Source organism: Borostomias antarcticus, assembly GCF_949987555.1.
Source record: "Borostomias antarcticus genome assembly, chromosome: 18".
NCBI classification, from domain to species: Eukaryota; Metazoa; Chordata; class Actinopteri; order Stomiiformes; family Stomiidae; genus Borostomias; species Borostomias antarcticus.
Window position 1 is genome coordinate 15451577 of NC_140251.1, and position 23191 is coordinate 15474767.

General features: G+C 49.4%; 2 protein-coding genes across 2 annotated transcripts in view; one reads left to right on the forward strand and one right to left on the reverse strand.

Annotated features, from left to right (window-relative positions):
* Nucleotides 1-1165: 1165 nt before the first annotated feature.
* On the reverse strand, nucleotides 1166-4567 carry znf276 (zinc finger protein 276; the record flags this gene model as incomplete). The annotated part of the gene is made up of 7 exons (XM_084453255.1): nucleotides 4116-4567; nucleotides 3582-3903; nucleotides 3100-3140; nucleotides 2550-2921; nucleotides 2153-2237; nucleotides 1892-1969; nucleotides 1166-1280 (listed from the first exon to the last, which is right to left on the reverse strand). Exons 1-7 carry the CDS (start codon nucleotides 4402-4404, stop codon nucleotides 1166-1168), a joined length of 1302 nt encoding a protein of 433 aa, XP_084309381.1. The 5' UTR covers nucleotides 4405-4567.
* Nucleotides 4568-5091: 524 nt separating this feature from the next.
* Nucleotides 5092-23191, forward strand: part of vps9d1 (VPS9 domain containing 1) — a gene marked incomplete at its 5' end in the record, with an annotated part of 21162 nt that continues 3062 nt past the window's right edge. Inside the window, 14 exons of the mRNA XM_084452583.1 lie at nucleotides 5092-5190; nucleotides 5468-5543; nucleotides 6146-6322; nucleotides 6443-6611; nucleotides 7262-7373; nucleotides 9389-9451; nucleotides 12933-12985; nucleotides 13589-13676; nucleotides 13926-14011; nucleotides 14236-14714; nucleotides 15134-15263; nucleotides 16349-16554; nucleotides 18106-18190; nucleotides 21616-21720. Of these exons, the coding sequence (XP_084308709.1) occupies nucleotides 5092-5190; nucleotides 5468-5543; nucleotides 6146-6322; nucleotides 6443-6611; nucleotides 7262-7373; nucleotides 9389-9451; nucleotides 12933-12985; nucleotides 13589-13676; nucleotides 13926-14011; nucleotides 14236-14714; nucleotides 15134-15263; nucleotides 16349-16554; nucleotides 18106-18190; nucleotides 21616-21720 (1928 nt within the window). The remainder of the gene's footprint in view (nucleotides 5191-5467; nucleotides 5544-6145; nucleotides 6323-6442; nucleotides 6612-7261; nucleotides 7374-9388; nucleotides 9452-12932; nucleotides 12986-13588; nucleotides 13677-13925; nucleotides 14012-14235; nucleotides 14715-15133; nucleotides 15264-16348; nucleotides 16555-18105; nucleotides 18191-21615; nucleotides 21721-23191) is intronic.

Here is a 23191-nt window from a genome sequence, read left to right on the forward strand (position 1 = left end):
AACAAACCATCTTCTTTACCATCCCCTACCCATCATGCATCTGGATCAAGGTTGTTTCGACTGAAAGGTTGCTTGACCCAAAACAACAGATATATGAAGTTTGTCTGGGATTTGTTTGTTTAATCAACCCATAAAGAAGAATTGCCTTGTTTCTCCATTCACATCAAAGTGTTTTATTCATAGTTAATTTATAGCCAAAGTTTTTCAGTCATGACTATAAGTAGTCACGTCAAAAGAAATGTAATCAGAATGTATGTATCAGAGTGTATAAAGCACTTGTGTTAGACACAACCCAAACATGAATATGTAAATCTCTATTAACCAATGATTGCAGGGATAAAAGAGAACAGGGCATTCTGGCCCTGACCTGTACTCAGATACCAGGACTATTGTTTATGGTCCTGAAAACCAAAGGCTAGGCCACCGAGAGAGTTCTAAAGGGGGTAAAACATCCCTCTTTCCTGACATGGCCCTGGGCTAAGGTGGGCAGAGACAGAGGTGATGTGAGAAATGCTCTCAAGTTGCAAGAGAGAACCGGTGTTCTCAAGCCTCTCTCCTTCCCAGGAATGAGACTGTCTGTTACCCTTAAGAGCCAGTTGATTTATTCACACAAATAATGTGAAAGACAAACAATGGCTGAGAACCACTAAAAAAACCCGAAAGCCATCCATTCCATCCAGCCTGTACAGTAGTTGGTCATTAGAGATGTGAATATTGCGGATATATCCGTGACATCCGCAGATATCCGCCTCCGCGGGTGGGTGGGCCAATAAAAATCAACATTGTGATTCATTTCGGGTGGATTGCGGGTGGATTTGTCAGTTATATTCGTATTTAATAACTACTATAAGTATATAAATTATATTATAACAACTGTGAGAAAGCGCAAGACCTGCCAGCAGCTCACTCAAATACCCTCGACCACTTCGTCAATCAAGATCCTGCGAAAGCCTATAATCTTTCAATTGTTTAAGTCAAGAAAATGCGCCTATATGAAAAGCCAATGAGCACGAACAGCTGGACATAATTTAAATGAAAATACAATAACTTCATGTTTGGCAGGTTGGGTGCGGGTCTCTACATTTTAGAAGATAATTATGTCGGGTGGGTGGCGGGTGGATCATTGATGAGTGCACGCGGATTCGGGTGCGCATCTCTATTACTCTCACCTCTCTGTCTTGAACTTCTTCTTCCAGCCTGGCTTAGGCCCCGGCTTCTTCCTGACCTTAACTTCCTGGGGGGGCTTCACTGCTCGGCTCCTCTTCTTGGGGGGCGCCACTCTGCAACGCCCCGAGAAAGAGGAGAGAAAGACCACCAAACATGTCAGAGCCCAGATCCTTTACTGATCATCCACATCTACTCCAAACAGAGGAGTTCCTTCCCCCTGGTCCCGAGTCCAGAAGCACACAGGCTCATTTCATTTTCACTCGGAAAGATGAAAGCTTGTTTTAGAGGCTGATAATAGCTCAACACTCACTATTTAGACCTTCGACCTTATTTGTGGTCTGCCTACCATGAACCTAAAACCCAGAGACAGGTAAGATTACACCCTTTGCTTCTCGTCTTGGACTAGTACATTAATCATAGTTTTTCCAACGCATCTACATAAGTCCCATTAACTTCCATTGTAGCCCAGTGAGAGCCTGCAGAAAACTAGCGCTAGCTCAATACTGGAACGATCAGTTCTGGTCTCAGCGTGACAGGTTCATGGTAGACAGACCACAAATAGGGTCTAACATCCAACATAGTGAACTATCCTTTTAATGCATTGGCTTTAATGTGTCTCTCTTATCTTATATGCAGTGAACTATGTAGTTCCAACCGGTTGTGTGTGGTTGTTTAATCAGTAAACTGTGTGTGTTGTTCAGTGTTCCTGGATCAGTTTACTCACTTCTTCTCTGGGTAGGGTTGGAACAACATATCATCACACTTCCTCCTGTCTTCAAACTCTTCATAGCTGGACACGTCCCTGAGATCGATTACACACACACACACACACACACACACACACACACACACACACACACACACACACACACACACACACACACACACACACACAGTCAGACTCCTTGATTTGTTTGATTGGTTGAACTCTGAATGCATACTTCCCCAGCACCCACCTGTACCTGATGATTCAGTGGTGTCTCACCTGTCAGAGAGGTCGCTGTCACCTGTCCTGTCCTCCACGAGGGCGGGGGTGGCCGGGGACGGAGTCTCCTCACTCCCCAGGAACTCTGGGAACCGAACCAACACAGCGAAGACATCAGTGACTCACAATTACAGTCCAGCCTTACATGCCAGATTCTATCAACAGGAAAAAAAAGTGAGTCACAAACCATAATGCAGTAAGGAAACTATTGAGAGAACTAGAACGGGTTATTGAAGCAATAACTCACAGGAAGGTATTCACGAATAACCCATGGGTGTGCTGTGATCACGGGCTGCAGCCGAGCGCCATCAACCCACGGTTTGTTCACGATACACTCCCTGGATGAGTTGTTGCTTTCATACTACTCTGTATGTCTCTCTCTCCGCCCCTGTCTCACCGCCAGTGTTGATGGTGGTAGCCCTGGTCTGCATGGAGCTCTGGGTCTGACGGGTGTCTCCAGGGCTGGGCCGGGCCCGGGTGGAGGTGCTTCGTACTGGGGTCTCGTCCCCTCTCCACTGCCCCTCTCCCTCCAGGATGGAGTCACCGCCGGTGGCCATGGCGTGTTCGGGGTTGGCTCTCGGCGTGGTGGTCTGGGTGTCCATCACGTAGCTATGGCCGTCCACACATCCCCACACTGCCCTGATGGAGCCCCAGCACTGGCCCTCCAGCAACTCCCTCAGGCTGGGGCAGGAACTACAGGCCCCCCCATGGTGGTGTGCCCACGACACCAGGCCGAGGAGGCACTGGGGGTCCGAGTTGACGGGGGGGGCTGGGAGAGGGATAGAGTCGAATATAATACAACAGAACAGAGCAGAAAACAACACAGCCTTCATGTCTCCAAACTGAAAATTTGGATGCAATTAAATGAGGTGGGATACATGCCGGTGTCTACACAGGATTCTGTCTCTCTGGGAGGCATTTTGATCTGCTGGCCATCATCCACTTACACATCATACTGTGATCCACTGCTGATGATTGTAAATTATTCCTGAAATAGAAACAAACTATTAACATCATGTCTGTCTCCAGCAGCTCCTGACCAAGGCCTTGTGTAGAAGTAAACCTGGCTTGACTGAGGCTGAAGAGTGAGGTGTGAACGATACAACCCTATCGTCCAATAACAATCCTTAACCTAGGCTTGTTCCCTCAAGCTACAGACTGCTGTATACAGACAGACAGACAGACAGACAGGTCCTGAAAGAGGACAGAGTGACAGGAGACTACAGGTCACACACCAACCCCACAGTCAGCCCAAACAGCAGGGGACCGACAAGCTGATCGCCGTTTCTTTCGCGTGCCGTCTACTCTGCGCAGAGCTGGCCATGTCGGGAAGAGTTTTGGGCAGATTCAGATTGGTTTGTGACGGAGACGTCATCGGCACTGAGCCAATAAGAGAGCCACCTCTAGCTTAGTCGACCTTTAGCCTCACCTGTCTTTGGCGCCGCCATCTCTCCCTGTTGGCGCGAGGTTGACCCTCTGCAGGAAGGTCAGCAGGATGCTGTGGCACTTGTAGAACTTGGTGTGGCAGTTCTTGCAGACGAACTGGGGCAACTGCGGGTCGCGGTCGAGCGGCACGCCCACCAGGCGCTGGAAGTCCGAGTGGAAGAGCAGATGTGACTCGCCAGCCGCCGGCTCTGTCTGCTTGGGCGTTGGCACCTGCGGCGACGCCTTGTCGAAGGCGTTACGCAGGCTCCTCGGTGAGAACCTCCCGTGACAGAGTCGACAGAACGCTGTGGACAGTCTACCTGATCCTGTAAGGACAGTCAGGTCAGGTCATACGTCCATTATACGAGGCCCGGCCTGTTCCTTCAGCCCTGCGCTTGCTACACACACACAGAGGCATCTGAAAACTCAAATAATGGAAGATATACTTGTGGTTGTAAACAATGTTGATTTAAAAAACTGGGTTAATCAACGAAGCTATAGTATAATATAAGCAGTATAATACAAGTGACTCACTCACCTGAAGGCTTTGATCTGTTCACCGGACGCTCCTGTGCCTCTGGCTCCACGGCTGTCCCCCTGTCTGTCCCCGTGTCCACCGCAGACCCGTCCCCTTGCGCAGCATCCTGGTCTAATGCTACTCTTCCCTCGCACGGGACCGATGGTTGTGGAACCTTGACCGTGTTCTTGACCGGGTTCTTGACCGGGTTCTTGACCGGGTTCTTGGATCTCCCTCTCCCAGCGAGGTTCTTCCCCCCCGGAGCAGCAGTCTGGGGCTGGCTCGTCTGTCTCCTGCTCCTCTTCTTCATGGCGAGACAAGCAGGATATTCTCACTTTCTTTTCGATACTAACGTTACTTCCAAGTAGCCTGGCTTACATGAAGAACTTGAGCTATCATTGCCCAAATACAAACACCACCAGCTGCTGCGTCTCTCTCCAAACAGACTGTATTACATTCTAGCAGTTATGTCCTTGTTGATGGTATATGAAGGCATATGCATAATATATTTTGATACAATATAAAAGGAATGGATCAGCCTGCAAACTGAACTGTAAACAACGGAAGTACGGAACCCGGGAGGCTTCTTCCTTTTTTTCTTCATATCGAGATTGGCGGAACCCGGAAGGGGTCAAAGAGAAAACCTAAAGAGGATTAATATAATACATCCATGATCACAATACTAGCGCCATCTGCTGACTGTGCTGAATAATGGGAAAGTATACTTGATTTTAATCATTTGCTATTCAAATAAGCGACCAACTTTCTGTTCAAAACTCTGCTATGACACAGCATTTGTTTCTATTTGGCTTGACAATAATAGGTTGCGGAAAAACACTCATCAATTTTATACACAAGTGATATTGACTATGCAGAATAGACCAATACACACGTCTTAAACACTGGCAATGATAATCTAAATTGAAACAATTTCTAAAACAAACAAACCAGCAAAGCTTTACTGTACAGTTTCCGTTAGTCTACATCCGGTCCAACCATGGCCGCCCCTGGGTGCGACGGTGTTGTGAAGCCCCTCCAGAGTGCTATGAAGATGGCTAAAGTGGCCATCCAGTTAGACGCAGGGAATAAACACAAGGTACTCTGACGCCTCGCTACTCATCTAGGGGTTTCTGGAGCTATCGGGTTTGATAATCACGCTGTGTTGGACATGTAAACAGACATGTAAACAGACATGTAAACAGACTGGGCACAGGCGTGGCTACAATGCATCAATGTAACCATGTCGGAAAAAGAAACAATATGTCAATGTATAGTGATATTGTGTATCATGCATGCTATCATCGTATGTCTGTTTCTATAATATAGAGACTTGATTGGAAACACATTGATCACGTACGTGTTTCTGTCTCTAGGAAGCGTATTGTGAATATCTGAGGAGTATCAACTACATCTCCCATGCACTTCTTGAGGATGCATCAGTGCCGAAAAGTAAGATGTGAAGTTGTGAAACATTTGCATGCCCAACTTAATAAAAGACTGTTAAAATACTCAGTTGATAGGATTTACACTTGTCATTTGTTTTTTTGACGTATTATGAGGATTGCAATGCCCTATTACAATAGAGAGTGTGAAGATTAGATTGTATCAGCATCATCTTATATCATATATCTGATCAGTCAGGGATCATCATCACAGTTCATTAGTGTCCTCCTGATGATGGAAAGCAGCTCAGACCAAACAATGGAGACAGCACCACTCATGTCCCAGGGTTGTCTTGTATATGATGGCATGAATAATGATGAAGTTGCATTCTTTTATTTAGGAAAGAGGGGGAGAGGGAGAAATGTTTGATTTATTGATGTGTGCAATACTTATTACGAATACTTCATTTTGGTTTCTATGTAGATGCCCGTTTTTGTAAATGATTGATTGATTTTATTTATGGATTGAGTAAAAACAGTAATCCGAGGGATGACGTGAAAGTGTAAACACTTATTTCCAACATGGTCCTTTGATATTTACATACAAGACAACAAATGTTTGCCTTTTCTCCCATCTGGCTTCACCCTCGCCTCTCTCCCTGTGTGCAGAGGAGGGTGAGATGGCGGCGGTGGAGGTGGAGAGGATGCTGAGGTTGGCTGAGCAGTGTTTGGAGAGAGCCAAGTCCTTCATAGGGAGGAGCGATGAACCCAACGCCCCCACCTCCTCCTCCTCCTCCTTGCGTACCCAACCCGTAGCACTTCCTGTAGCAAGCAGGGGAATGACTGGTGAATATACCCCCCCCGAATTTTGCAATGGTTGCCAATGGCTACTCACATTACATTACTCACGTGGCCTTTTCCACACAGCATGTCACGCTTCTCCCTGTTTCCTCTTCCTCTCCTCAGTTGCACCACAGGAGAGCGTTGAGGACACGGGGCCGCGAGCTGCTGAGCCCAGACTGCCCGGACACCGCAGGGCCCTGTCGGAGGGGGGAGGAGGGGACAAGGTCTCACCCTTCCTGCCTCCCGAAGTCTTCCAGAGGCTGCAGACAGCCGAGTCACAGGACATGAAGAAGTGAGCAAGTGGTAATCATTACAGGTTTGGGGGGAGGAGTCAACAACAGGCAGTGACAAAAAGCAGAAACGGCTACTGCATCATCAGAACTCATGACAAAAGGCATATTTGTTTTACACATTTGGGTAGCATGGGTGGGTGGAGTTTAGATCATTTCATTGGTCCAAAGGTAAGGAATCCCATCAGAAACCCACTCTTATCAATGTTATCACTGTAGATCTTTGGTACTGTACACATGTCTGAGAGGCAGGAGACTGAGGTAGCTGTTGCAGAAGAGCCATTGTGTGTTAGTATAGATTGGGACTGAGTTTCTAAAGCTTTGAGCACTAAGTCCATTCACTAACTGACAAGATGTCAGTACTGCAACAAACACAGGGAGTTCACCCACGGATGTTGCGTCACCACCCGTCATACATGTAAATTAAATGCATTTTTTACACTAATTTACTGTACATGGTACTCAACTACTGTTTTCCACTCACTTTCTCATTTCTCCCTCTCCACCTGTGTGTGTGTGCATGTGTGTGCATGTGCGTGCGTCTATGTACGTGTGTGTGTGTGTGTGTGTGTGTGCATGTCATGTATATGTGTGTGTGTGTGTGTATCTGTGTCTGTCTGCGTGTGTATGTGTGTGTGTGTGTGTGTTAAAGGGAGCTCACACCAATTGAGGAGGCTTCACGTCTGAACCAGAAGTTGAAAGCCAATTATGAAGCTCGTTTGGCAAGGTTGCACCCTGGACAAGCCACTCAGAAGACTTCTCTGGTTAGTGTGTGTATGTGTGTATGTGTACGTGTGGTTTCAGATATCATTATTACCATGAGGACACACATTAGAATCACTTGACAAGCACATTTACATGAACATTTCAGAAACTGTCATATATACTGTAAACTCAATTTTCAGATTAGAATTTAAAGGAAACCGCTCATAATCCAAGACCACCGTAGCAGACCACCTCTGAGTGGTGCTCAGAAACCTTCAGGACATTCTGACATGGCATTTCAAAATAAAGGCCCTCTAAAACGTCATACACTCTGTTACCTCAAATTAAAAAAAAAAAAAAAAAAAAAAAGAATTTAAGGAAACTCCAAATCCAAGACCCATTCCACTTCAGAGTGGTAGCAGACCACATCAGAATGTCCTGAAAGTTTCTGAGTGACACTTATACAGTTGCACATATTTTTCGGGGCTCCACCGCAGGTCGGGCCATGGGGCCTCCAGAGCTATAACACTCTTTAGATCTTTAGATGAGCATTTATGATCAGCCGGCTCGCCCTATCACAGGTGAGCAAATAGTCATTACAATGATACACTTGACGGGGTGCCTTGCAACATATAAGGGAAGTCCCGCCCTCTACGTCCTGTTCCTGTTACGACTGGAAATCTAAGAGGTTACAACATGTAAAGAAATAAAATCTAGTGGGGCCTCCTAAGCTCCGGGGCTCCTGCACCGCGGGGGCCTCCTAAGCTCCGGGGCTCCTGCACCGTGGGGGCCTCCGGTACGCCCGTGTCTGAGCTGGTCTGCTACCACTCTGAAGTGGAATCGGTCTTGGATTATGGGCGGTTTTCTTAAAATGTCAATTACATTTGAGCTAACAGTGTATACATTACATTGTAGAGGGCCCTTATTTTGAAATGCCACATCAGAATGTCCTGAAAAAAAACAAAAAACAGAGAGACAAAACTGACAGGGTAACACACTTTATATATGACATTATAGAAGTATTTTATTTTGAAATGCCACATCAGAACGTCCTTTCACTTTCTGAATCAAACCATAGTAGTTTAGTTGACTCGACTGTAACCTAAATGAACGAAAGCGACGGCGTCAACTCGATGTTTTGCCGATAAAAAACGCTTTACCGTAATAACCCGAGTGGATGCGCAAATGAAAGGGCGGACCGCTTGACTATGATTTCCGACTTGTCTGCTGGTTTGACCTCAGCGATTTGTTTGGGGAGTGGGGAGTCTGGGGACAGCCGCGCACATACACACACACACACACACACACACACACACACACACACACGCACACACGCACACACAGCCTACACACCGCCGCTCCTGTAAGATTCGGATATTTCCAGTCAGCTGAAGGGTTCAGCCAATGATCCTACACCCGTGTGAGATTTTGGCGAAGATATGGGCATAATAAAAACTAACTCGGGTACAGTTGTCTCTCAATTTGTACTTAGTTGGCTCAAGAGGGAGGGATTCACTTTTGCTACGGTAAGTATTTGCGTGGAATTGAAACGGAATTCTCACGCGAAGAACAGCGCTAACGCTACAGTAGAACAACTTTATATTTGAAATTCTGTGATATAGATACCAAGATTGTTCCGACGACATAAAGCCCAAATGGACATGCGGATATACTGGAAAAAACTAAAGTTGTTTCTGCAGGTATTGCTAACCAACCCTCCAAACATTCAACTGTTGCATTCATCGCACATAACGCACAATGAACTGGGGTTACGCAGTGATCTCATATTACACACAAACAATGACCTGGGGTTACGCATCGTTTAATTTACTGATCATTCACCTCACATAGGCCTACATATCGTTACATATTTCTCACAGATAGGCTACTCTACGCATGATACACTGTAGCCTACAGTTGTAATATTATTTAACCATGATTTGTAAATTATATTGCTTTGCAATATGAATTTCACAGAAGTGGTCACAATTATAATCTGAATTGAGGCTGCATGCAAGATGAACTCATCAGAAATGTCTGGGAATCTCTAAAGAACCTTTTCTCCTCCTTGCAGACTCTGTCTCTCCAGAGGCAGATGATGGAGAACCTTATCATAGCCAAGGCCCGGCAGGACGCCGTATCCTTCTGCTTGGGTTCCTCCGTTTGGGTCAGTGGGACAGGGACAGTAGGACTGAGTCAGTGTGGAGGAGCTTACGTTATTGACTGGCCTCATCCAGTCCTCAACTGTGGGTGTGTGAGTGTATGTGAATGGGGGGGGGGGGGGTAGGTGCGTGAGGGGTGGACGCCATTGCTGGTTTGTTCCTTTGATCCCGTGTTGTTGCCGTTCTAAGGGGAGGCTGAAATAAACAGACGTAGGATTGATTGATCTCCTCAGAGAGTCTGGGTACTGGATTGATTTTGAAGCACTTTCTTAGATTTTGTGGTCTCTGATGATTGTATGCGTCTGGTTGTGTTGCCAGAAGTAATATGTATATACAGAGGGTGACCCAGTGTGTGTTGAGGTCCAGCTGGGACTCTGTGGAGGGTTAGTGTGTGTGGAGGGTTAGTGTGTGTGGAGGGTTAGAGTGTGGAGGGTTAGTGTGTGTGGAGGATTAGTGTGTGTGGAGGGTTAGTGTGTGTGGAGGGTTAGTGTGTGGAGGGTTAGTGTGTGGAGGGTTAGTGTGTGTGGAGGGTTAGTGTGTGTGGGGGTTAGTGTGTGTGGAGGGTTAGTGTGTGTGAGGGTAAGTGTGTGTGGAGGGTTAGTGTGTGTGGAGGGTTAGTGTGTGTGGAGGGTTAGTGTGTGTGGAGGGTTAGTGTGTGTGAGGGTTAGTGTGTGTGGAGGGTTAGTGTGTGTGGAGGGTTAGTGTGTGTGGGGGGGTTAGTGTGTGGAGGGTTAGTGTGTGTGGAGGGTTATTGTGTGTGGAGGGTTAGTGTGTGTGGAGGGTTAGTGTGTGTGGAGGGTTAGTGTGTGTGGAGGGTTAGTGTGTGTGGGGGTTAGTGTGTGTGGAGGGTTAGTGTGTGTGGGGGTTAGTGTGTGTGGAGGGTTAGTGTGTGTGGAGGGTTAGTGTGTGTGGAGGGTTAGTGTGTGGAGGGTTAGTGTGTGGAGGGTTAGTGTGTGTGGAGGGTTAGTGTGTGTGGAGGGTTAGTGTGTGTGGGGGGGTTAGTGTGTGTGGAGGGTTAGTGTGTGGAGGGTTAGTGTGTGGAGGGTTAGTGTGTGAGGAGGGTTAGTGTGTGTGGAGGGTTAGTGTGTGGAGGGTTAGTGTGTGGAGGGTTAGTGTGTGAGGAGGGTTAGTGTGTGTGGAGGGTTAGTGTGTGTGGAGGGTTAGTGTGTGTGGAGGGTTAGTGTGTGTGGAGGGTTAGTGTGTGTGGAGGGTTAGTGTGTGTGGGGGTTAGTGTGTGTGGAGGGTTAGTGTGTGGTGGGTTAGTGTGTGTGGGGGTTAGTGTGTGTGGAGGGTTAGTGTGTGTGGAGGGTTAGTGTGTGTGGAGGGTTAGTGTGTGTGGAGGGTTAGTGTGTGTGGAGGGTTAGTGTGTGTGGGGGTTAGTGTGTGTGGAGGGTTAGTGTGTGTGGGGGTTAGTGTGTGGGGAGGGTTAGTGTGTGTGGAGGGTTAGTGTGTGTGGAGGGTTAGTGTGTGAGGAGGGTTAGTGTGTGAGGAGGGTTAGTGTGTGTGGAGGGTTAGTGTGTGTGGAGGGTTAGTGTGTGTGGAGGGTTAGTGTGTGTGGAGGGTTAGTGTGTGTGGAGGGTTAGTGTGTGTGGGGGTTAGTGTGTGTGGAGGGTTAGTGTGTGTGAGGGTTAGTGTGTGGAGGGTTAGTGTGTGTGGAGGGTTAGTGTGTGTGGGGGTTAGTGTGTGGGGAGGGTTAGTGTGTGTGGAGGGTTAGTGTGTGTGGAGGGTTAGTGTGTGAGGAGGGTTAGTGTGTGAGGAGGGTTAGTGTGTGAGGAGGGTTAGTGTGTGTGGAGGGTTAGTGTGTGTGGAGGGTGAGTGTGTGTGGAGGGTTAGTGTGTGTGGAGGGTTAGTGTGTGTGGAGGGTTAGTGTGTGTGGAGGGTTAGTGTGTGGAGGGTTAGTGTGTGGAGGGTTAGTGTGTGGAGGGTTAGTGTGTGTGGGGGTGAGTGTGTGTGGAGGGTTAGTGTGTGTGGGGGGTTAGTGTGTGTGGGGGTTAGTGTGTGTGGAGGGTTAGTGTGTGTGGAGGGTTAGTGTGTGTGGAGGGTTAGTGTGTGTGGAGGGTTAGTGTGTGTGGAGGGTTAGTGTGTGTGGGGGTTAGTGTGTGTGGAGGGTTAGTGTGTGTGGGGGTTAGTGTGTGGGGAGGGTTAGTGTGTGTGGAGGGTTAGTGTGTGTGGAGGGTTAGTGTGTGAGGAGGGTTAGTGTGTGAGGAGGGTTAGTGTGTGTGGAGGGTTAGTGTGTGTGGAGGGTTAGTGTGTGTGGAGGGTTAGTGTGTGTGGAGGGTTAGTGTGTGTGGAGGGTTAGTGTGTGTGGGGGTTAGTGTGTGTGGAGGGTTAGTGTGTGTGAGGGTTAGTGTGTGGAGGGTTAGTGTGTGTGGAGGGTTAGTGTGTGTGGGGGTTAGTGTGTGGGGAGGGTTAGTGTGTGTGGAGGGTTAGTGTGTGTGGAGGGTTAGTGTGTGAGGAGGGTTAGTGTGTGAGGAGGGTTAGTGTGTGAGGAGGGTTAGTGTGTGTGGAGGGTTAGTGTGTGTGGAGGGTGAGTGTGTGTGGAGGGTTAGTGTGTGTGGAGGGTTAGTGTGTGTGGAGGGTTAGTGTGTGTGGAGGGTTAGTGTGTGGAGGGTTAGTGTGTGGAGGGTTAGTGTGTGGAGGGTTAGTGTGTGTGGGGGTGAGTGTGTGTGGAGGGTTAGTGTGTGTGGAGGGTTAGTGTGTGTGGAGGGTTAGTGTGTGTGGAGGGTTAGTGTGTGTGGAGGGTTAGTGTGTGTGGAGGGTTAGTGTGTGGAGGGTTAGTGTGTGGAGGGTTAGTGTGTGGAGGGTTAGTGTGTGTGGGGGTGAGTGTGTGTGGAGGGTGAGTGTGTGTGGGGGGTTAGTGTGTGTGGGGGTTAGTGTGTGTGGAGGGTTAGTGTGTGTGGAGGGTTAGTGTGTGTGGAGGGTTAGTGTGTGTGGAGGGTTAGTGTGTGTGGGGGTTAGTGTGTGGAGGGTTAGTGTGTGGAGGGTTAGTGTGTGGAGGGTTAGTGTGTGTGGGGGTGAGTGTGTGTGGAGGGTTAGTGTGTGTGGGGGGTTAGTGTGTGTGGGGGTTAGTGTGTGTGGAGGGTTAGTGTGTGTGGAGGGTTAGTGTGTGTGGAGGGTTAGTGTGTGTGGAGGGTTAGTGTGTGTGGAGGGTTAGTGTGTGTGGAGGGTTAGTGTGTGTGGAGGGTTAGTGTGTGTGGGGGTTAGTGTGTGTGGAGGGTTAGTGTGTGTGGAGGGTTAGTGTGTGTGGAGGGTTAGTGTGTGTGGAGGGTTAGTGTGTGTGGAGGGTTAGTGTGTGGAGGGTTAGTGTGTGTGAGGGTTAGTGTGTGTGTGGGGGTTAGTGTGTGTGGAGGGTGAGTGTGTGTGGAGGGTTAGTGTGTGGAGGGTGAGTGTGTGTGGAGGGTTAGTGTGTGTGAGGGTTAGTGTGTTGTGGGGGTTTAGTTTCCTTAATGCCTGAAGCTCCAGAGGAAAATGGAGGAGAGGAGACTGAGACTGCAGGAGGAGGCCAACAGGTGAGACATACCCGTCTGTGTTCCTATTTCTCTCTTTCTGTCCCTCTCTGTCCGCCTGTCTGTCCGCCTCTCTGTCCGCCTGTCTGCCTGTCTGCCTGTCTGTGTCTCTCTCTCTCTCTCTCTCTCTCTTTATCCGTCTGCCAGCCCGTCTGTCTTTGCCAGAGCTGTTTGTTCATGGTGGCCATGGTGACGTGACTGTCCTCATACCTAATTAGCAGCATTCTAACTCTCATTTCTCTGACCATCCAGCGTGAAGTCTGACAGACTCTCATTTCTCTGACCATCCAGCGTGAAGTCTGACAGACTCTCATTTCTCTGACCATCCAGCGTGAAGTCTGACAGACTCTCATTTCTCTGACCATCCAGCGTGAAGTCTGACAGACTCTCATTTCTCTGACCATCCAGCGTGAAGTCTGACAGACTCTCATTCTCCATAATGCAACATCGTCTGGCCTGGCGGTTAAGCCAGAGCCCACGATTGGGACAGAAAAGTGACTAGATGATTAGCGGATATCTAAGTCACCTACATTCTAAAGTCTTTGTGTGTGTGTGTGTGTGCGCGCGCGTGTGTGTGTGTGCGTGTGTGCGTGTGTGTGTGTACAGGAGGTTCGTGTCATCAGGCACAGTGACAGCAGAAGAGCAGGAGCAGAGGCTTTTGTACGCCAACGTCCTGGAATATGAGCAAGATCACGTGAGTCTGAGTCTCCTGTGGGCACAGAGCTGACGGCTCCACCTATACCTGTGTTTAGCACTGTAGGAACCTGTGTGCGCGTGTGTGTGTGCGTGTGTGTGTGTGTGTGTGTTTCTGTGTGTTTGCATGTATGTGTTTGTGTGTTTCTGTGTGTGTGTGTGCATGTGTGTGTGCGTGTATGTGTGTGTGGATGCTGCCATGAGTGCGTGTGCTGACCTCCTCCATCCTCATCCTATGGTTGACCTGCAGGACTGGCCCAAGGTGTGGAAAGCCAACCTGAAGAAGCACCCAGACGATGCGTCGCTGGTCTCAGGCCTGGTCTCTTACCTGCTCAGGTACTGGTCAGCAGGAGCCGAGTAAAACAGCGTTAATTTCCACAGTGCCTTTTCCTGGCAGAAAAGAGCTTGATCCCATCTAGAACTGAGGAGGCTCTACTGCTCCGAAAAACAACTTCACCTTCATTCTGAATGGAATCTGTGTGTGTATGTAATGTGTGTGTGTTCCTGTTTTTGCCTGTGTGTGTGTGTGTGCGCGCGTGCGGTCACCGTGACTACCCCAGTCGTCCAGACCACCCTGTGATGAAACTACTGAAGAAGCACCAGTACCGCATCTACAACCGACTCTACCCAATCGTGAGCAAGGGCATCCCGGCAAGCCCCGCCCTCCCTCTGAAGCCGTCGCGCAGCGCCCAGAACCTCCTCCACCCGGACCCGACCCGGCCCGCCTCCAGCACCCCCTTCAACTCCCTGTCCGTCCCCTCACACGACCTCAACGCTAACGAGGAGGAGCTGGACAGCTACCCCGGTGCCGACCACTGCGTTGTTGTGGACCGGGAGAACTCCTTCGAGGACTTGGAACAGTTCCTGACCCAGCTGGACTGGGCCCCGCCCCACGGTGACATCACCACGGACGCGGAAGACGATCTGACCTTTGAATCCTCAAGCCAGGCGGAGGACGAGACCCTGATCCAGGACCTGGAGGTCAACGCCCTCAAAGAGCACCTGAAAGCCATCGTCAAGGATATCCATATCGCCATAGGTGTGTGTGTGTGAGTGTGTGTGTGAGTGTGTGAGTGTGTGAGTGTGTGAGTGTGTGAGTGAGGGAGGGAGGGAGGGAGGGAGGGAGGGAGGGAGGGAGGGAGTATGTGTATGAGTGTGTGAGTGTGTGAGTGTGTGAGTGTGTGAGTGAGTGAGTGTGTGAGTGTGTGAGTGTGTGAGTGAGTGAGTGAGTGAGTGAGTGAGTGAGTGAGTGAGTGTGTGAGTGTGTGAGGGAGGGAGGGAGGGAGGGAGGGAGGGAGGGAGTGAGTATGTGTATGAGTGTGTGTGTGTGTGAGTCACAAATTTGCCACTTGGGTATATATGCTACCCATTCTGAACTGTGTGTGTGCGTGTGCGTGTGTGTGCGTGTGCGTGTGTGTGTGCGTGTGTGTGTGCGTGTGTGCACGTGTGCGTTTTCAGACCAGCTGCTCTCCCTGTGTCTGCTCTCCTTCGAGTGCCTCAACACAGCCAACTCTAAAGACCTGTGTGTCGCCAGTCTAGAGGAGGCCTTCTTCACCCCGCTCTGGAGCCCTCTGCTGGCTCTCTTCAGGTACTGCTGCTCTGTAGAAAACACTGCTCTGCCCCATCTCTTCACCTCGGAGAGAGTAGGAAAGGAGACTGCTTAAAATGTGGTAAAATGTAACACACATAGTGTATCTACTGAGAACTGTGTGCACTTTATGTCCATTTTCCAGCTTTGATCAGTAGTGATGGGGGAAACTAAGCTTCATGACGCATAGATATATTCGACAACTGTGTGGGAAAAGTGTCACTATCGATGCAGTCGATACAACAGCTCTATAATGACATCTGCTGGTCATTTCATGGTATGGCGGCTCTATCGACTGATTGACAAGTCAAGTCCTAGAGGAATTTTGGGCAAAATACAAAAGAGGAGTCGGGTGAGTGAGTGACGTACGAAGCTTCGTTCAAAAAAATCACATGGTTTTTGCCAAATTGATGCAAGCATCAATACATTTGTATCGACGCCCATTGCGAGGTCAACACCGTGTTGTGAGTACTGCATGGAGCGTAACATCACTGGGGATCAACTGTATGTTTGTCGTGTTTGTTGCGCAGTGGCCAGTAGATGGCAGCATCGGCCCATCAACAGGCCATAACCTTCATCACCTGCTGTCTCTCTCCCTCTGATCACTGCTGCTGTCTCTCTCTCTCTCTCTCTCTGATCACTGCTCTCTCTCTCTCTGATCACTGCTGTCTCTCTCTCTCTCTCTCTCTCTCTCTGATTACTGCTGCTGTCTCTCTCTCTGATCACTGCTCTCTCTCTCTCTGATCACTGCTGTCTCTCTCTCTCTCTGATCACTGCTGTCTCTCTCTCTCTGATCACTGCTGTCTCTCTCTCTCTCTGATCACTGCTGCTCTCTCTCTCTCTCTCTCTCTCTCTCTGATCACTGCTGCTCTCTCTCTCTCTCTCTCTCTCTCTCTCTGATCACTGCTGCTCTCTCTCTCTCTCTCTCTCTCTCTCTGATCACTGCTGCTCTCTCTCTCTCTCTCTCTCTCTCTCTCTGATCACTGTCGTCAACGTTGCATGAATGTGATAATCAGACATATATATGTGTTACATATCCGGCGTTTGACCCTAACCGCCCCCTCCCCGTGTCCCGGGCTGAGCAGGAAGGTCCACAGAGAGAGAGAGCAATCGCTGGAGTGCAGCATGCGCCTCTGCAGGGAAACCTTGCCCGCGGACATCGGTGTCGCAGACAAACTGTTCCCCCGGGACCCTGCGGTGCTGCGTGGTTCCTACCCCTACGAGTCTGCGGTGCAGGAGCTGCGTCTGCTCTGCAGGGACTGCTGCCCTCAGAGGAAGCTGGACTGTCTGGGTGAGTGAGACCCACACCAGGAGGCTAGAGGCTAGAGGCTAGCCCCTTTGGGGACAGGGCAGGCTAGAGGCTAGCCCCTTTGGGGACAGGTCAAGCTAGAGGTTAGCCCCTTTGGGGACAGGTCAGGCTAGAGGCTAGCCCCTTTGGGAACAGGGCAGGCTAGAGGCTAGCCCCTTTGGGGACAGGTCAGGCTAGAGGCTAGCCCCTTTGGGGACAGGTCAGGCTAAAGGCTAGCCCCTTTGGGGACAGGTCAGGCTAGAGGCTAGCCCCTTTGGGGACAGGGCAGGCTAGAGGCTAGCCCCTTTGGGGTCTGCGTTACCGTCTGGCTGGTTTACAATAATATTATAATTATAATTTATATTTTTTATTATTATAATTTGTAGCAGAGAAATTTTACATGTTTAATCTTTAGCTGAAACACCACTGCTGGTCAGAAGCTATTTGTTGCATTTTAGCTTCCGACCAGCAGTGGCCGATGGGGAGCGCTGAGATTGCCACCCGTGGCAGAAACATATTGAGCTCAATGGCAGAAACGCAGAAGAAGACAAGCGATTTCGGACGATTCATTTTGTAAAAATATGACTTGTGTTTTATATAAAGATTAAACCTGTTTACTAGCAGCGGCTGTTTCAACACAACCCTTGTGCGTATGCGAGTACTTTTGACATTTCTCTGCTACACTTTTATCAAGGAGTTTTGCATCTTTGCCATGGCATAAGGGACTGCGTAGACCAGCCAGATAGTAGCGCAGTTGTGAAAGGGGCTGGATAGAGAGAAGGGAATAGGAGAGAAGGGACCCACACACAGGGGCTGGATAGAGGCCTGTCTGAACGCTCAGGGAATAGGAGAGAAGGGACCCACACTGGTATGTGCTCCCTCGTGGTCTTCCTCTCATACACCTGCACCCAGATGAGTTATTTGGACGTGCCTGCACTCAGTATCACTGATCTGACGGGACTAGATTGGTGTCAGCTGTGTAGAGGAGCTCATGCTTTCACCTATCCAGTAGGTTTACATCAGAGATCATCTCAAGGAAGGTCTGGAGAAAGGACAGGGGGGACAGGGTCAGGGATGGGTGATCTTGAGGACAGGACAGGGGGGACAGGACAGGGGGGACAGGGTCAGGGGTGGGTGATCTTGAGGACAGGACAGAGGGGACAGGGTCAGGGGTGGGTGATCTTGAGGACAGGACAGGGGGGACAGGGTCAGGGGTGGGTGATCTTGAGGACAGGACAGGGGGGACAGGGTCAGGGGTGGGTGATCTTGAGGACAGGACAGGGGGGACAGGGTCAGGGGTGGGTGATCTTGAGGAAACACAGCTTTAGGTCATGTGTTCATCTAGACCATCTGCCCTGGGAGCAGTAGTCCATTGTCATGGGCTATGTGGCTCTGAACTATTGATATTCATACATCGCGCACGCACACACACACACACACACACACACACACACACACACACACACACACACACACACACACACACACACACACACACACACACCGTACCTGTCCCTCATCACTTGTAATGCATTGCTGGCTGTTGTGTTGCAGTGCGGACGTTGCGTTTGATCTGTGCGTGTGCCGAGGACTACAGATGTCTCCATGAGTCAGACTCTCCTCCCAAAACAGCTGCCATGTGAGTACACACACACACACACACACACACACACGTACAGTACATACATACACACAACTACAAACACACACGACTCACAAACAAATCGTAGCTAAAGAGCGTCGGCCCCCTGGCTCCTGTGTTCATGCTTATCAGAGTGGACAAAGGGAAGGACTCTCAGAGGTTTTGTGGAAGTGCCCAAACATAATTGAAGGCCTCCTGCAGGAGTACCCCCAGCCCTCTCCCCCCTCCCTTGTCAGAGCACATCAGGGCTCAGCTAGACCAGACGCAGCGGGGGTCTGTCCTGGGCCGGCTGCCCCCTGCAGAGTGCCTCATCCGGGCTGACCCTGAAATTGGGTCGTCCTGTCGGCAGCTGGACCAGAGCCAGGGCCCAACCAAGGGCTGATGGAATGGGGGGGGGGGGGGGGGGGTAGAGAGGAGGAGAGAGGAAGAATCTTCTGAGTGCAGAGGGGTAGCAGGATAGTCAGACCAGACAGAGACATGGGTCAGAGAGTAACAGTTACAGAGACATGGGTCAGAGAGTATCTAACAGTTACAGAGACATGGATCAGAGAATATCTAACAGTTACAGAGACATGGGTCAGAGAGTATCTAACAGTTACAGAGACATGGGTCAGAGAATATCTAACAGTTACAGAGACATGGGTCAGAGAGTATCTAACAGTTACAGAGACATGGATCAGAGAATATCTAACAGTTACAGAGACATGGATCAGAGAATATCTAACAGTTACAGAGACATGGATCAGAGAATATCTAACAGTTACAGAGACATGGATCAGAGAATATCTAACAGTTACAGAGTGCCCTACTGACGTTTCACCACTTATTTGACCCTCAGAAACAAGAATATCCCTCTCTCATTAGCAGTCTGGCAAAGGGGGACGCAGGCATGGAGAGGAGTTGAACAAGCCGATGAGAAGCTGTTTATTAGTTCTAGTGAGAAAGCAAGGCAGAGAGAGAGAGAGCTCAGCTGTGAGGAATGGGAGAGTTTACAGGGCGGTTTGCCTGGGGGGGGCGGAGTCTGCTGCTTCAAGACTAACCACTGCACAGTGAGGTTCAGGGTCACAAGTGTGGGTAGGAAACCGATGAGGTAAGTGTGTCACGACTCACCAGCTAGCGCCACATGCTAAACCGTCAGCCCAGAGCAGCTGCGTGGTGCTGCGGCCCGGGTCCGATCAGCCGGCCGCAGCCTTTAAAACAAACTGCCCTCTCAGAGGATGTGGGCTGGGCTCGCCGAAGCCAGCTAGCCAACGCTCACCCCAAAGCCCAAATCTAGTTTCAGAAGAAAAAAAACCTGCCACAACTCTCTTTCTTTCTCTGTGTTTTTCTCTCCATCTGTCTTTCGGGCTCCTCTCTCTCATGGATGGTATTAATGTGTTGAAAGGGGTCACTGGTCCACATCTGTCTCTCTTTTTTGTCCCTTTTTTCCAATGCTTTATTTAGAGGAGCAACTCACCATTCACAAAGTAATAGCCTTGCAGCTACATGGAACATTAAGTAATAAGTTAACAGCATGACTTAATTAGTCCTTTAATTATCACTATCCTTTTTTTAAATAATGTGTATCCACCAAAATGTCCAGTAGTTATATTGCTGAAGTGTATATCTGAAAAAAGGCATGTACAGTAACAATGATGTGCATTAATATGCTGGAAGATAATCCAGCAATTTAAAAGGCTAAGTTTTAAAAACAAAAGGAAAATGTAACAAGTGCATTAGCTGCGACCACGTGCGAGCTATAGAGTCGGCTACAAGCGTTTTCAATCTGGCTGAATCTTCTCCTCTCTTGACTAATTAGTGGATTAGTAACAGCTGTGGTGTCACAGTGCTTTTGTGGACAAGGGCAGCGTTGTACTTTTGTGGACATTTTTGTGGACTGACAGAGTGACCTGAATGACCCACAGTCAGTCTTTCTATAGCTTCTCTCTATGTCGGCGGTATTGTCCCGTCTTTTAAAGCTGTGTTCAATGTCAAAAGACGACTCTGTACTAACTCAGCCCGGACGGTCTTGTACCGCTCAGTAGAAGAACCATCTGGGCCAGGCGCCCTAGGTTTCAGCCTGGAAATCACACTATTCAACTCGTCTTCTGTTATTTCAGCTATTAATATGTTGGTCTTCTGACAAGGTTGGGTATATGAATGGATTCTAAAAATTGCACATCCGTCTCTTTCTATCCAACTCACTGGACAGAGACGGAGAGAGCTGAGTGCTGTCGTGGGTAGCTGGCTGCTCCTTCCTCCTCTCCTCCTCTCCCTGCTCCTCCACTACCCCCCCACCCCACTCTTCTCCCCTTAGGTTTCTACCAAACATGAACTTCACACTCTCTCCACCCCCCCTCCCTTCCTCCCTCCCTCCATCCTTTCAGCGGTCACTTCCTCATTCATTCATCCTCTGTTCTTTGTCTTGGACTGTCTGGGGGGTTGTTTGTACTCGTCTTCGTCTTTGTCTGTGCTTTCTGCTTTCTTTTTTTTCCCTCTTCCTCCCTCCCTCCCTGTCTCTCCCTCTCTCTCTCTCAATCTTTCTTGTTCCTGCTCTTGCCTATGGTTCATTCCTCTCCATCCCTCTGTGTCCCCGTTCCCCCTCTCTCTACCTCTCTCTGTGATGTCCTCGCTCTCTGCTCTTCTCTTTCTCCCCACATGAGTTTCTCTGTCACGCTTTATCAAGACCGACCAGAAACACTGGCCAGGCGTTGTCACATTTCCACTGACAACAGTGCTCACTGTAACTAAGGACTTTTGTTCCATTAAACTTGGAATGTAGAGACAGACCCATGCGCGTGCGTGTGTGTGTGTGTGTGCGTGCGTGCGTGTGTGTGTCTACAGACCCGTATGTGTACTTGCAGGTACTGAGTGACGCTCCCTACGTTGTGATCAGGGGTGTGAGCTGTGTTTTGGTTCCCCGGGGTTGTTTAGACACATCTCCGTTAATCTCCGGTTATACAAGCCTGTACTCCACACCTCCTCCCAAGCCTTCCAACACGCTAACCTGAGTGTCCTGTTACCTCGGCCCAAGCCAGCCAGCGCGCTTCTCACGCAACCCCAGGCCAGACTAGTCCCGGCTGGGCCTGGGCGGCTACCGATCCAGGGCCTAGCGTGTCAGGCCTGATAAACAAATGTCACTGGACCAGCTAGCATGCTATCAGCCAATCAGCAGTTGTGTAATTCGCCCTCCCTAAAGATTTCTTTGAAATGTTCAACATTCGCTCTCCAAACTCCTTTTGGTGAAGAGTCTGCTGCAGTCCTATTTCATCATGGCGCCCTGTTAAAGTGAATATCCATCTCTCCCCTCCTTCTCTCTCTCCTCTCCCCCTCTCCTTCTCTCCTTCCCTCCCGGCTTTTCTCTCGTTCTCTCTTCCTCGCTCCTTCTCTCCCCTCTTCTCCTCTCCTCTCCCCCTCTCTCTCTCTCTCTCTCTCTCCCACAGTGGGGCTGATGACCTGCTGCCCATCCTGTCCTTCGTAGCTCTGAGGTGTGAGTGTCCTCAGCTGGTGTCTGAATGCGCTGCTCTGGAGGAGTTCATCCATGAAGAGTAGGTGACACACACACACACACACACACGCACGCACACACACACACACACACACACCTCACTCCCTACTTCAACAGTGCACGTTACTGTGCTGTCTAGTGTTGCACGATATACCGGTACCAACGGTCTACCGCGGTGCCAAAACGTCACGGTGCCAACTATACTATAAGCTCTATACAACGGTACTACCGTGGAATACGGTACTACCGTTGAACACGGCAGGGGGGCAATGTTACCTCTGTTCCCAAATTCACTGGTTTCTGCTAATGTGAAGACTGGCTCGCGACACCGTTGTGCAGCTCCCAATGTGTTGGCTTGCGCACACATGCAACTCCGCAGTAATATTGACATTATCTGTATGTCTGGGCGCAAGCCAGTCTTGTTCTCAGTAGACTATCGTAATGTCAGAAGCGTTCCCTAGCTCAGAGTCCGCACCATCAAATGTAACATTATTGAAGAAACATAACTCGAAAAGTTTAATATGGAACTATTTTGGTTTTAAACCATATAAACAAGGAAAAGCGATAGATGATGGCCTCCGTTGTGCAGGTAACACATCAAACTTAATAAAGCATCTACAATCTCGTCATCCAGACCTTGCACTGGAATACAGACGAGCTAATGAGGTTAGTATGACTTTATTTAACTAGCAGTGTTCTTGCCATTAGCTAATATTACAAAAATTAATGAATAAACCTCTTAGCTAAAGCATGTGCTGCTGTAGCTAGCCAGCCAAAGCTAGCCTGGCTAGCTAATGAAGTAACTTTAGCCTACCTGCTGTCATGTCATGCACAGCTGTTGAATGAAATTTGTCATCCTCTCATTCCAACTCCAAACTCCTTCAAATAATGTGAGCTAGATTATGTAGGTTGAGACAAATCCAATGATAATCCAATGATATCCACCTCTTGACATTTGGTCATTTGATCTGGTTTTGACTTAAACGAAAGTGAAAGCTAGATAAAGCATGTTGATGTCACTGCCATCAACCAAAACCCAGTGGCCCTCCGCTGACCTTTACTGGTGGTTGGTGATAATACACTAGTGCTGTCACTTTTTTGGTTTTGTTTCCTGCCCAACCTTCACTCTTCCTGTCGACCATGTCCAGGAACGTCCCCTCGGCTCCGAGCTTGGACACGTTTGATCTGACGGGTCGGATCAGGAGGGTGAAATACCTGCTCGGGCTGAAGCCCCCGCAGTGTCCCTGTCCTGTCCAACTACACCTGTCCCCTCTGACCTGGCACGAGGGTCGAAGGAGAAGCTAGGGGTCCATTCTCTCCCATCCTCTCCCCTGTGTCTCCCTCTCCCTCTCTCTCCCACCCCTCTCTCTCCCTCTCCCCTGTGTCCCTCTCCCACCTTGTCTCTCCCTCCCTCCTGTCTCTCTCTTCCTCTCTCTCTCTCCCTCCCTCCTATCTCTCTCTTCCTCTCTCTCTCCCTCCCTCCTGTCTCTCTCTCTCCCTCTCTCTGTCCC